The sequence below is a fragment of the Oncorhynchus mykiss genome, chromosome 28 (genome assembly GCF_057628025.1).
Source record: "Oncorhynchus mykiss isolate SJ-2025 chromosome 28, ASM5762802v1, whole genome shotgun sequence".
Lineage (NCBI taxonomy): Eukaryota > Metazoa > Chordata > Actinopteri > Salmoniformes > Salmonidae > Oncorhynchus > Oncorhynchus mykiss.
Genome location: NC_143049.1, coordinates 23,676,560 through 23,688,804, shown reverse-complemented (window position 1 = coordinate 23,688,804; position 12,245 = coordinate 23,676,560). Strand labels below are relative to the sequence as shown.

At 41.8% G+C, this 12,245-nt stretch overlaps 1 protein-coding gene across 2 annotated transcripts in view; it reads left to right on the top strand.

The window, feature by feature from the left end:
• Positions 1-12,245, top strand: part of dars2 (aspartyl-tRNA synthetase 2, mitochondrial) — a 19,695-nt gene extending 7,450 nt beyond the window's left edge. The window contains exons 12-17 of one of the 2 annotated variants that reach the window (XR_016493053.1): positions 959-1,021; positions 1,461-1,609; positions 3,671-3,889; positions 4,258-4,368; positions 11,253-11,328; positions 11,551-12,245. Coding sequence is in view for 1 of the 2 variants with exons in the window: in XM_021589527.3 (XP_021445202.3) it covers positions 959-1,021; positions 1,457-1,609; positions 3,671-3,889; positions 4,258-4,368; positions 11,253-11,328; positions 11,551-11,738 (810 nt within the window). In the remaining variant the exon portion in view is untranslated. Of the gene's footprint in view, positions 1-958; positions 1,022-1,456; positions 1,610-3,670; positions 3,890-4,257; positions 4,369-11,252; positions 11,329-11,550 lie in introns of both variants that reach the window. The other variant, XM_021589527.3, reaches the window with a different exon arrangement.

Below are 12,245 nucleotides of genomic sequence, written 5' to 3'. Positions count from 1 at the left end.
GCAAAAGAGCAGAAAAGTAAATAAATAAAAACAGTATGGGGATGAGGTAGGTAAATTGGGTGGGCTATTTACCGATGGACTATGTACAGCTGCAGCGATCGGTTAGCTGCTCAAATAGCCGATGTTTAAAGTTGGTGAGGGAGATAAAAGTCTCCAACTTCAGCGATTTTTGCAATTCGTTCCAGTCACAGGCAGCAGAGAACTGGAAGGAATTGTGGCCAAATGAGGTGTTGGCTTTAGGGATGATCAGTGAGATACACCTGCTGGAGCGCGTGCTACGGGTGGGTGTTGCCATCGTGACCAGTGAACTGAGATAAGGCGGAGCTCTACCTAGCATGGACCATGCAATATTGGCTCTATGTAATACTCTATGCTTTCTTGAATTTGTTCTGGATTTGGGACTGTGAAAAGACCTCTGGTGGCATGTCTAATGGTGTAAGTGTGTGTGTGTCAGAGCTGTGTGTAAGTTGACTATGCAAACTATTTGGAATTTTCAACACATTGTTTCTTATGAAAAGAAGTGATGCAGTCAGGCTCTCAACAACTCTTAGCCAGGAAAGACTGGCATGCATAGTATTGATATTAGCCCTCTGATTACAATGAAGAGCAGCACTTGCTGCTCTCTTCTGGGCCAGCTGCAGCTTAACTAGGTCTTTCTTTGCAGCATTTGACCACATGACTGGACAATAAGACAAAACTAGAGCCTGCAGGACATTCAGAAGTTGGTAGAGACCTAATCACAGCTGTAATTGCTGCCTAAGGTGCTTCCACCAATTATTGACTCAGAGGGGGTGGAGACATATCCAATTATGATATTTCAGTTTAGTATTTTTAATATATATAATTTGTGTATGGTGGTAGATAATTGTATTTAAATAAGGATTTCAACAAAATGTGAAACAAGTTTAAGGGGGTGTCGACTTTTTATAAGACATCTGTGTTCAATATTTCACTCCAGAAACATTTGAAGGGCAAAGATCACGAATCCCTGAAGCAAACTGCCAGGACCCAGTTCGGCCAGGTATGTAACCTCGCGCTTTAACCCCCCCCTTTTACAGGACATTCAGTAAAAGAGAACAAACTGTCTTCATGAAATATTAATCTGGAATATGATCAATAAGCCAAGATGACTGTGAAGAAAATGTTGAACGAAGCACATGGCATAATTGCCCTGAGGCAAGGGTAGACCTCACCAATCCTAGAGTTGTGCAATCCTGAAAATCTTGTAGGAACCCCTTTTATAACGAAGTGACATGATTGGTAAACACAACTCATTTGAGACTCCATTATGGCTAATGATTTATTGGATTTAGCAATTCATAGTTAAAGAGATATGAAAACCCAATGACTGCTAGGCATTCAAGTCTGTCGGGGCCATGCCCGGAGGCTAGCTGCATCAGAGGAATGCCAATTAAGCCTAGTATTTTTTGTGATATTTTGGTATTTTTTTTCCAAGGAAGTGAGTGTAGTTTTGGTGAAGGCAGATGGTGCATTGAAGTCTCCCCTCAACAGACTCATGCCTGCCTCAGCTAAACAGCAGCTGCTCCAGATGGCCCAGGCCAGACCTGGGGACCTGCTGCTCATCTCTGCTGGGACGCAGGAATGTGTGGTGAGTTACAATCTGATTTGGTCCCAAACGGCACCCTGCCTAAATAGTGGACTAGTTTTAACCGGGGCCCATATGGCTCTGGTGAAAAGTAGTGCACTATGTGGGGAATAGGGTGCCATTTGGGATGTTGATCCTTTGCATGCCTCACCTCCATTAAAGATAACCATCATGGAACAGTTTCAAAGTTAGCCCTGTTGGTCGATATAAGTGATGGTTGTCAGTGCTTTGAGGTTGATCACTTTGAAATGAACCAGTAGCACAGTATAGTTCATACACATAACACACTGCAACGTTTGATTTGTTTCCTTTTTTAAATTAAAAGCTAAATGTTTATATTTTTCTCATATTTTTCTCATGCGTCGTTGGGCCTGGTACAGATGATACACCAAAATAAGAAGTATTTCAGAAAGTATTCACACCGGTTGACTTTCTTCACATTTTGTTGTGTTACAGCCTGAATTTAAAATGTATTCAATTGAAATGTGTCACTGGCCTACACACAATACCCCATAATGTCAGTGGAATTATGTTTTTAGGAATGTTTACTCCTTAGTTAATGAAAAGCTGAAATTTGAGTCAATAAGTACCCCTTTATTATGGCAAGCCTGAAATAGTTAATGAGTAAACATGTGCTTAATAAGTTGCATGGACTCACTCTGTGTGCAATAATAGTGTTTAACATCATTTCTGAATGACTACCTCATCTCTGTACCCCACACATGCAGTTATCTGCAAGGTTCCTCAGTCAAGCAATTCATTTCAAACACAGATTCAACCACAAAGATCAAGGGTGTTTTCCAATGCCACACAAGAAGGGCACCTATTGGTAGATGGGTGAAAATGTTAAAAAGCAGACATTGAATATCCTTTTGAGCATGGTGAAGTTATTAATAACACTTTGAATTGTGTATCAATACACACAGTCAACAAAATATACAGGCGTCCTTCCTAACTCAATTGCAGGAGAGGAAGGAAAACGCTCAGGGATTTCACCATGAGGCCAATAGTGACTTTAAAACAGTTCCAGAGTTAAATGGCTGTGATAAGAGAAAACTGAGGATGGATCACCACATTGTATTTACTCCACAATACTAACATAAATGAAAGAAGCCTTTAAATAATAAAAATATTCCAAAACATGCATCCTGTTTTGCAATAAGGCACTAAAGTGAAACTGCAATTTTTTTCTTAGAAATTAACTTTGTCCTGAATAGAAAGTGTTATGTTTGTGGTGAATCCAACACATCACTGAGAACCCACTCTTCATATTTTCAAGCATGGTATTGGCTGCATCATGTTATGGGTATGCTTTTTTTTAGGATTAAAACAAATGGAATAGAGCACAGTCAAAATCCTAGAGGAAAACCTTGTTCTGTCTACTTTCTATCAGACACTGGGAGTCAAATTCACCTTTCAGCAGGACAATAACCTAAAACACAATACACTGGACAAGACGACATTGAATGTTCCTGAGTGGCCTAGTTACAGTTTTGACTAAAATCAACTTGAAATAGCAATGATCAACAACCAATTTGACAGAGCATTAAGAACTTTAAAAATAATAAAGTGCAAATATTGTGCAATCCAGGTGTGCAAAGCTCTTATAGATTTACCCAGAAAGACTCACATCTTTATTCGCTGCTAAAGGTAATTTTAACATGTATTGAGTTGTATGTGAATACATATGTACATTAGATATTTCAACATTTTATGGTATATTGTGTGTAGATGGTAGAGAAAAAACAAACATATTTAATCTATTTTGAATTCAGGCTGTCACAACAACATGTGGAAAAAGTATAGGGGTATGAATACTTTCTGAAGGCACTGTAGCTGTGGAGCAATAGTGTACTTTTGCCGAAAGGATGTGGAAGGAATTGCAATCAAATGTCAGAATAGAAGAAAATTAAGAGGCTTTTGTGACCAAACAGTTGAAAGCCAGTGCGTTCTGAAAATAAACAATGTTTTTGACATTCAATAACACAGAACAACCTTTTACTTTTGTTTTTCCATGGTGAATGCAGTTTTCACTCTCCTGATTTCCATTATTTCCTCCCACAGCGCCCTTTGTTGGGCAAATTGAGGCTTCAATGTGCTGAACTCCTAGAGGACTCCGGTGTGGCTGTTCGAGACCCCTCAGCGTTTCACTTTCTGTGGGTGGTAGACTTCCCACTGTTCCTGCCAAAAGAAGAGGACCCTGATCAGCTTGAGTCAGCCCACCATCCTTTCACTGCACCTCTCCCTGAGGATGCTCATCTCCTGTATTCACTGCCTCACAAGGTTAGGGTCATATACAGTAGGAGGAGGGTTGTCTCCTAGGTCACATATTTATAGAGAAGAACCCTCTCAACAACTTGTTTCTGTGCCCTTCCTTGCTGTTTGGTACAAATAGAAAACTGTTAAAGAAAGTGTTGTCTGACAGCTGTCACTGTGCTATTTCCAACCAGGATGTGGTCCAAACAAGAAGTTTGGAAATGCAAAACTATGTATTCAAGTATAACCAATAATAAAAATGTATTTATTAGTATAAACTACTCACCATAAGTCAGTCTATCAATATAAACAAACTTGACAGAGTATCCTGTACTGTCACTTCCTATGCACTGAGACCATATCATTCATCTATGTCTCCTGTGTCAATATGGTAGGTACGTGGCCAGCATTATGACCTGGTCCTGAATGGGTGTGAGATTGGAGGAGGATCCATTCGTATTCACAAGGCCTCTGATCAACAGCATGTGCTGGAGACGATCCTCAAGGTAATGAACTTGGACTGGATAAGTAAGAATACCAGAATGCTGATTTCCCATGTCCCATTTATATCAGGTTGAGGAGGATATGCAAGCACAGTTACCATTAGTATACCGTATGTCGAAAGGCGCTGCATTGGAAAGCGGACATTTTGCGGGCTCTTGGCCAACCATAATTTATTTTGCAGCTGATCGTAACTTTTTTTGTACATAATGTTACATAACGAGGACTTCTACTTCAGTGAGTCAGAGGCGAAGACATATCGTTTTTTTTGGACCAGGTCCAAATCCCCGTTACTCATAGGAGGAGGAGATGGCGCTATAGAGGCCGCCACCTCTGGGATGGCTTTCCACTAGATGTTGGAACATTGCTGCGGGGACTTGCTTCCATTCAGCCACAAGCATTCGTGAGGTCGGGCACTGATGTTGGACGATTAGGCTTGGTTCGCAGTCGTTCCAATTCATCCCAAAGGTGTTCGATGGTGTTGAGGTCGGGGCTCTGTGCAGGACAGTCAAGTTATTCCACACCGATCTCGACAAACCTGTATGGACCCCGCTTTGTGCATGGGAGCATTGTCCTGCTGAAACAGGAAAGGACTTTCCCCAAACTGTTTCCACAAAGTTGGAAGCAGAGAATCATCTAGAATGTCATTGTATGCTGTAGTGTTGAGATTATCCTTCATTGAAACTAAAGGGCCTAGCCAAAACCATGAAAAACAGTCCCAGACCATTATTCCTCCTCCACCAAAATTTACAGTTAGCGCTATGCATTCGGGCAGGTAGCGTTCTCCTGGCATCCGCCAAACCCAGATCCGTCCGTCGGACTGCCAGATGGTGAAGCGTGAGTCATCACTCCAGAGAACGCCTTTCCACTGCTCCAGAGTCTAGTGGTCGGGGAGCTTCACACCACTCCAGCTGACGCTTGGCATTATGCATGGTGATCTTAGGCTTGTGTGTGGCTGCTCAGCCATGTAATCCCATTTCATGAAGCTCCCCTGACGAACAGTTCTTGTGCTGACGTTGCTTCCAGAGGCAATTTGGAATTCAGTAGTGAGTGTTGCAACCGAGGACAGACGATTTTTACGCACTTCAGCACTTGGCAGTCCCGTTCTGTGAACTTATGTGGCCTATCACTTCACGGCTAAACCGTTGTTGCTCCTAGACGTTTCCACTTCAAAATAACATCACTTACAGTTGACCGGGTAAGCTTCAGCAAAGCTGAAATTTGACAAACTGACTTGTTGGAAAGATGGCATCCTCTGACAGTGCCACGTTGAAAGTCACTGAGCTCTTCAGTAAGGCCTTTCTACTGCCGATGTTTGTCTATGGAGATTGCATGGCGGTGTGCTCGATTTTATACACCTGTCAGCGAATGGGTGTGGCTAAAAATAGCAGAATCCGCTAATTTTAACAGGTGTTTACATACTTTTGTATATATAGTGTACATATAGTTGCATCGGCAGGACAGAACGTCCGGTAAGATCACAGGGGGTGGTGTGTGTCTCTTTGTTAAGAACAGTTGGTACACAATCTCTAATATTAAGAAAGTCTCAAGGTTCTACTTGCCTGAGTTAGAATATCTCATGATAAGCTGTAGACCATACTATTTACCAAGAGTTTTCATCTGTATTTTTCGTAGCTGTCTATTTAGCATCCCAAACCGGTGCTGGCGCTAAGACCTCACTCAACGAGCTGTATAGGGCTATAAGCAAACAAGAAAATGCTCATCCAGAGGCGGCGCTCCTAGTGGCCGGTGATTTTAATGTAGGAAAATTGAAATCTGTTTTACCTCATTTCTACCATCATGTCACTGACATTTTCAACCTGACCCAGTCTGTATACAGTTTCGCATACCGCCCCAACAGAGCCAGAGATGATACAATCTCTACTGCACTCCACACTGCCCTTTCCCACCTGGATAAATGGAACACCTACGTGAGAAAGCTCATTTACTACAGCTCAGCATTCAACACCATAGTGCCCTCCAAGCTCATCACTAAGCTAAGGAGCCTTAGCCTGAACACGTCCCTCTGCAACTGGATCTTGGACATCCTGACGGGCCGCCCCCAGGTGGTAAGGGTAGGCAACAAAATAGCCTCCTGTACTCCCTGTTCATCCATGACTGCGTGGCCACGCATGACCCGATCACCAATGACAAGGACACAGCCTATAGGGAGGAGGTCAGAGATCTTGCAGGGTGGTGCCAGGACAACAACCTCTCCCTCAACATGGGCAAGACAAATGAGCTTATCATGGACTACAGGAGACGGAGGGCCGAACACGCCCACATTCATATCGACAGAGCTGTAGTGGAGAGGGTTGAGAGCTTTAAGTTCCTTGGTGTCCACATCACTAAGGACCTATCATGGTCCGAACACACCAACACAGTCGTGAAGAGGGCACGACAACACCTCTTCCCCCTCAGGAGGCTGAAAAGATTTGACATGGGCAGAGTATCTTGACTGGCTGCATCACCGCTTGGTATGGCAACTGCTCGGCATCTGACTGCAAGGCGCTACAGAGGCTAGTGCATATGGCCCAGTACATCACTTGGGGCTGAACTCCCTGCCATCCAGGACCTTTATACCAGGCGGTTAGAGAAAGGCCCTAAAATTGTCAGACTCTAGCCACCAAAGTCATAGACTGTTCTCTCTGCTACCGCATGGTAAGCAGCACCGGAGTGCCAAGTCTGGGACCAAAAAACTCCTGAATAGCTTCTGAACCGCAAGCTGTAAGACTGCTGAACAATTAATCAAATGGCTACCTGGACTATTTAGTGCCTTCAGAAAGTGTTCACACCCCTGGACTGTTTCCACATACAGCCTGAATTTAAAATGTATTCAATTGAGATGTTGTCACTGGCCTACACAAAATACTCCATAATGTCAAAGTATTCAACCCCATTGTTATGGCAAGCCTAAATAAGTTCAGGAGTAAAGATGTGCTTAACAAGTCACATAATAAGTTGCATGGACTCACTCTGTGTGCAATAATAGTGTTTAGCATATTTTTTGAATGACTACCTCATCTCTGTAACCCACACATACAATTATCTGTAACGTCCCTCAGTTGAGCAGTGAATTTCAAACACAGATTCAACCACACAGACCAGGGAGGTTTTCCAATGCTTTGCAAGAAGGGCACCTATTGCTAGATGGGTGAAAATTGAGCATGGTGAAGTTATTATTTACACTTTTGATGGTGTATTAATTCACCCAGTCACTACAAAGATACAGGCGTCCTTTCTAACTCAGTTGCCTGAGAGGAAGGAAACCACTCAAGGATTTCACCATGAGGCCAATGGTGACTTTCAAATGGTTAGAGTTTAATGACTGTGATAGGAGAAAACTGAGGATGACTCAACATTACTAATCTAATTGACAGAGTGAAAATAAGGAAGCCTGTATAGAATAAAAATATTCCAAAACATACATCCTGTTTGCAACTAGGCACCAAAGTAATACTACAAAAAAATGTGGCAAAGCAATGTACTTTTTATCCTGAATAGAAAGTGTTATGTTTGGGGCAAATCCCATACAACACATTACTGAGTACACACACTCCATATTGTCAAGCATAGTGGTAGATATGTTTCTAATCGTTAAGAACTGGGGAGGTTTTTTTTGTATAAAAAAGTAATGGAATGGAGCTAAGCACAGGCAAAATCCTAAAGGGAAACCTGGTTCAGTCTGTTTTCCACCTGACACAGGGATATGAATTCACCTTTCAGCAGGACAATAACCTAAAACACAAGGCCAAACCTACACTGGAGTTGCTTACCAAGAAGATGGTAAATGTTCCTGAGTGGCCGAGTTACAGTTCTGACTTAAATCTGCTTAAAAATCTATGGCAAGACCTGAAAATGGCTGTTTAGCAATGACCAATTTGACAGAGATTGAATAATTTTGAAAAGAATAATGTGCAAATGTTGCACAATCCAGGTGTGGAAAGCTCTTAGAGACTTACCCAGAAAGACTCTCAACTGTAATTGCTGCCAAAAGTGATTCTAACATGTATTGACTCAGGGGGTTGAATACTTATCTAATCAAGATATATTAGTGTGTTATTTTTCATTATTTAAAAAATGTTAAAATCACTTTTTGCAGCAATTACAGTTGTGAGTCTTTCTGGATAAGTCTCTAAAAGCTTGCCACACCTGGATTGTGCAACATTAGAGTATTTTGTGTAGATCGTTGACCAGAAATGACAATTAAATCCATTTTAATACGACTTTGTAACACAACAAAATGTGGAATAAGTCGAGGGTTGTGAATACTTTTTGAAGGCAACCCCTTTATTATACAAATTTTATCTTAATTTTTTTTGTACTGATTTTCTTGCACTGGCTCTATGCACACTCACTAGACTACTCACACATACTACACTGACACTCCAATATACACACACACTACATATGCTCAAACACATACATGCATATTGATGCCAGACATACACACTCACACAGACACACTTTCACACTTCACGTACGTAGCTGCTACTCAGTTTATTATATATCCTCATTGTCTAGTCAATTTTTACCCGTACCTACAGTGCCTTGTGAAAGTATTCGGCCCCCTTGAACTTTGCGACCTTTTGCCACATTTCAGGCTTCAAACATAAAGATATAAAACTGTATTTTTTTGTGAAGAATCAACAACAAGTGGGACACAATCATGAAGTAGAACGACATTTATTGGATATTTCAAACTTTTTTAACAAATCAAAAACTGAAAAATTGGGCGTGCAAAATTATTCAGCCCCTTTACTTTCAGTGCAGCAAACTCTCTCCAGAAGTTCAGTGAGGATCTCTGAATGATCCAATGTTGACCTAAATGACCAATGATGATAAATACAATCCACCTGTGTGTAATCAAGTCTCCGTATAAATGCACCTGCACTGTGATAGTCTCAGAGGTCCATTAAAAGCGCAGAGAGCATCATGAAGAACAAGGAACACACCAGGCAGGACCGAGATATTGTTGTGAAGAAGTTTAAAGCCGAAATTGGATACAAAAATATTTCCCAAGCTTTAAACATCCCAAGGAGCACTGTGCAAGCGATAATATTCAAATGGAAGGAGTATCAGACCACTGCAAATCTAGCAAGACCTGGCTGTCCCTCTAAACTTTCAGCTCATACAAGGAGAAGACTGATCAGAGATGCAGCCAAGAGGCCCATGATCACTCTGGATGAACTGCAGAGATCTACAGCTGAGGTGGGAGACTCTGTCCATAGGACAGCAATCAGTCACATATTGCACAAATCTGGCCTTTATGGAAGAGTGGCAAGAAGAAAGCCATTCTTAAAGATATCCATAAAAAAGTGTTGTTTAAAGTTTGCCACAAGCCACCTGGGAGACACACCAAACATGTGGAAGAAGGTGCTCTGGTCAGATGAAACCAAAATTGAACTTTTTGGCAACAATGCAAAACGTTATGTTTGGCGTAAAAGCAATACAGCTGAACACACCATCCCCACTGTCAAACATGGGGGTGGCAGCATCATGGTTTGGGCCTGCTTTTCTTCAGCAGGGACAGGGAAGATGGTTAAAACTGATGGGAAGATGGATGGAGCCAAATACAGGACCATTCTGGAAGAAAACCTGATGGAGTCTGCAAAAGACCTGAGACTGGGACGGAGATTTGTCTTCCAACAAGACAATGATCCAAAACATAAAGCAAAATCTACAATGGAATGGTTCAAAAATAAACATATCCAGGTGTTAGAATGGCCAAGTCAAAGTCCAGACCTGAATCCAATCGAGAATCTGTGGAAAGAACTGAAAACTGCTGTTCACAAATGCTCTCCATCCAACCTCACTGAGCTCGAGCTGTTTTGCAAGGAGGAATGGGAAAAAATGTCAGTCTCTCGATGTGCAAAACTGATAGAGACATACCCCAAGTGACTTACAGCTGTAATCGCAGCAAAAGGTGGCGCTACAAAGTATTAACTTAAGGGGGCTGAATAATTTTGCACGCCCAATTTTTCAGTTTTTGATTTGTTAAAAAAGTTTGAAATATCCAATAAATGTCGTTCCACTTCATGATTGTGTCCCACTTGTTGTTGATTCTTCACAAAAAAATACAGTTTTATATCTTTATGTTTGAAGCCTGAAATGTGGCAAAAGGTCGCAAAGTTCAAGGGGGCCGAATACTTTCGCAAGGCACTGTACATGTACATACTGTATAGTCTCAATTATCAACTACCTTGTACCACTGCACCTTGATCAGTACTCGTACTCCTTGTATAAAGCCACATTATTCTATTGTTACTGTTTCCCTTTTTATTTTGCAAATATCTTTCTTACTTTTTAACTCTGCATTGTTGGGAATGGGCTCGTAATTAAGTTTTTTGCGGTAAAGTCTACACCTGTTGTATTCAGCGCGTGTGACCATTCAAATTTGATTAGATTTAGTACCGAAATAAACAACTGATTAGGATTGGTAATCACAGCGCTCATTTTGTTGCTGCCTCTAGCTGCAAGTTTCTGAGCTGCATGTTCTCCTAGCTTGCTGCAAGTTTCTGAGCTGCATGTTCTCCTAGCTTGCTGCAAGTTTCTGAGCTGCATGTTCTCCTAGCTTGCTGCAGGTTTCTGAGCTGCATGTTCTCCTAGCTTGCTGCAAGTTTCTGAGCTGCATGTTCTCCTAGCTTGCTGCAAGTTTCTGAGCTGCATGTTCTCCTAGCTTGCTGCAAGTTTCTGAGCTGCATGTTCTCCTAGCTTGCTGCAAGTTCAGTCGGTAATATTTATTATCACTGGTAATAAGACAGTATTTACTACTGTAGATGTAGACTACTGTCATTAGCCTTCCAGCTTAGCGGTGAATAGAAAAGGACAGACTTAGTGAATCTCTCTCTAGAGTTGGGAAACTCCCTGACTTTGTTCTTTTTTTCAGGAGGATCCATCTCTCCTTTCTCACCTGTTAGAGGCACTGGACTCTGGGGCTCCCCCTCATGGTGGTATTGCATTGGGTAAGTCAGCCATAATAACCGTCCTAACTTGACACCAGACACACTCAGATTTGTGTTTCTCATGCTTTGATATTTCACCATTTGTTCTACAGATGCTTAGTAGTAGACTTAGTAGAACTAAGTAGACCAGTCCCCTTGTCCTCCTGCATTAAAATGCAATACCTAATTTGTGAGTAATATTTTATTTCCCTGACTAATATCCCTTGTTCAATTTTCCTCTAGGTTTGGACCGATTTCTGTCTATTATTGTCGGAGCCCCCAGCATCAGGGACGTGATTGCCTTCCCCAAATCATTCAGGGGCCATGACCTGATGAGTCATGCTCCAGACTTCGTCTCTGAAGACGAGCTTAAATCCTACCACATCGCTGTCAACTGGCCAGCAGGAGACGAAGGGAACCAGGAGAAATAGACATGGCTGCTGCTACACCTTTGTCCTGAAGCTGAGACTCTGACTCATATTACAGCTGGATTTACATTGGGGAGATGCAGGACAACTAAGTACCGTGACTTAAATGTGATTCTTCTAATGACATGCTGCCACTTTAGGTTTACTCTCACTGTTGATGACCATTAATTGCATTAGTATAAATTCTGTCGGCCGAGTGGGGAGTTTTTAAGTTGGGACTGTCGTTCCCGCATCTCTGCAACTTAAACCCAGTTTACACCTTTGTCCTGAAGGTCAAACTCTGACTCACATATTGATGTTTCCACTTAGCTTCGGTTGAAGACTTTTCCAGTTGCCTCCTTTTCTCAAGTTGCACTTTTTTGCCAGCTTGTAGTTTTCTTCACAGGCAGCTCCTCTGCTAGCCAAAATATGGTCAATATCGATGTGAGACTTTGTCTTTAAAGTGACATAATATATGTACAATGTAGACAGGAGACAATGTCACCAAATAAATTGTCATGGTTTGACAAA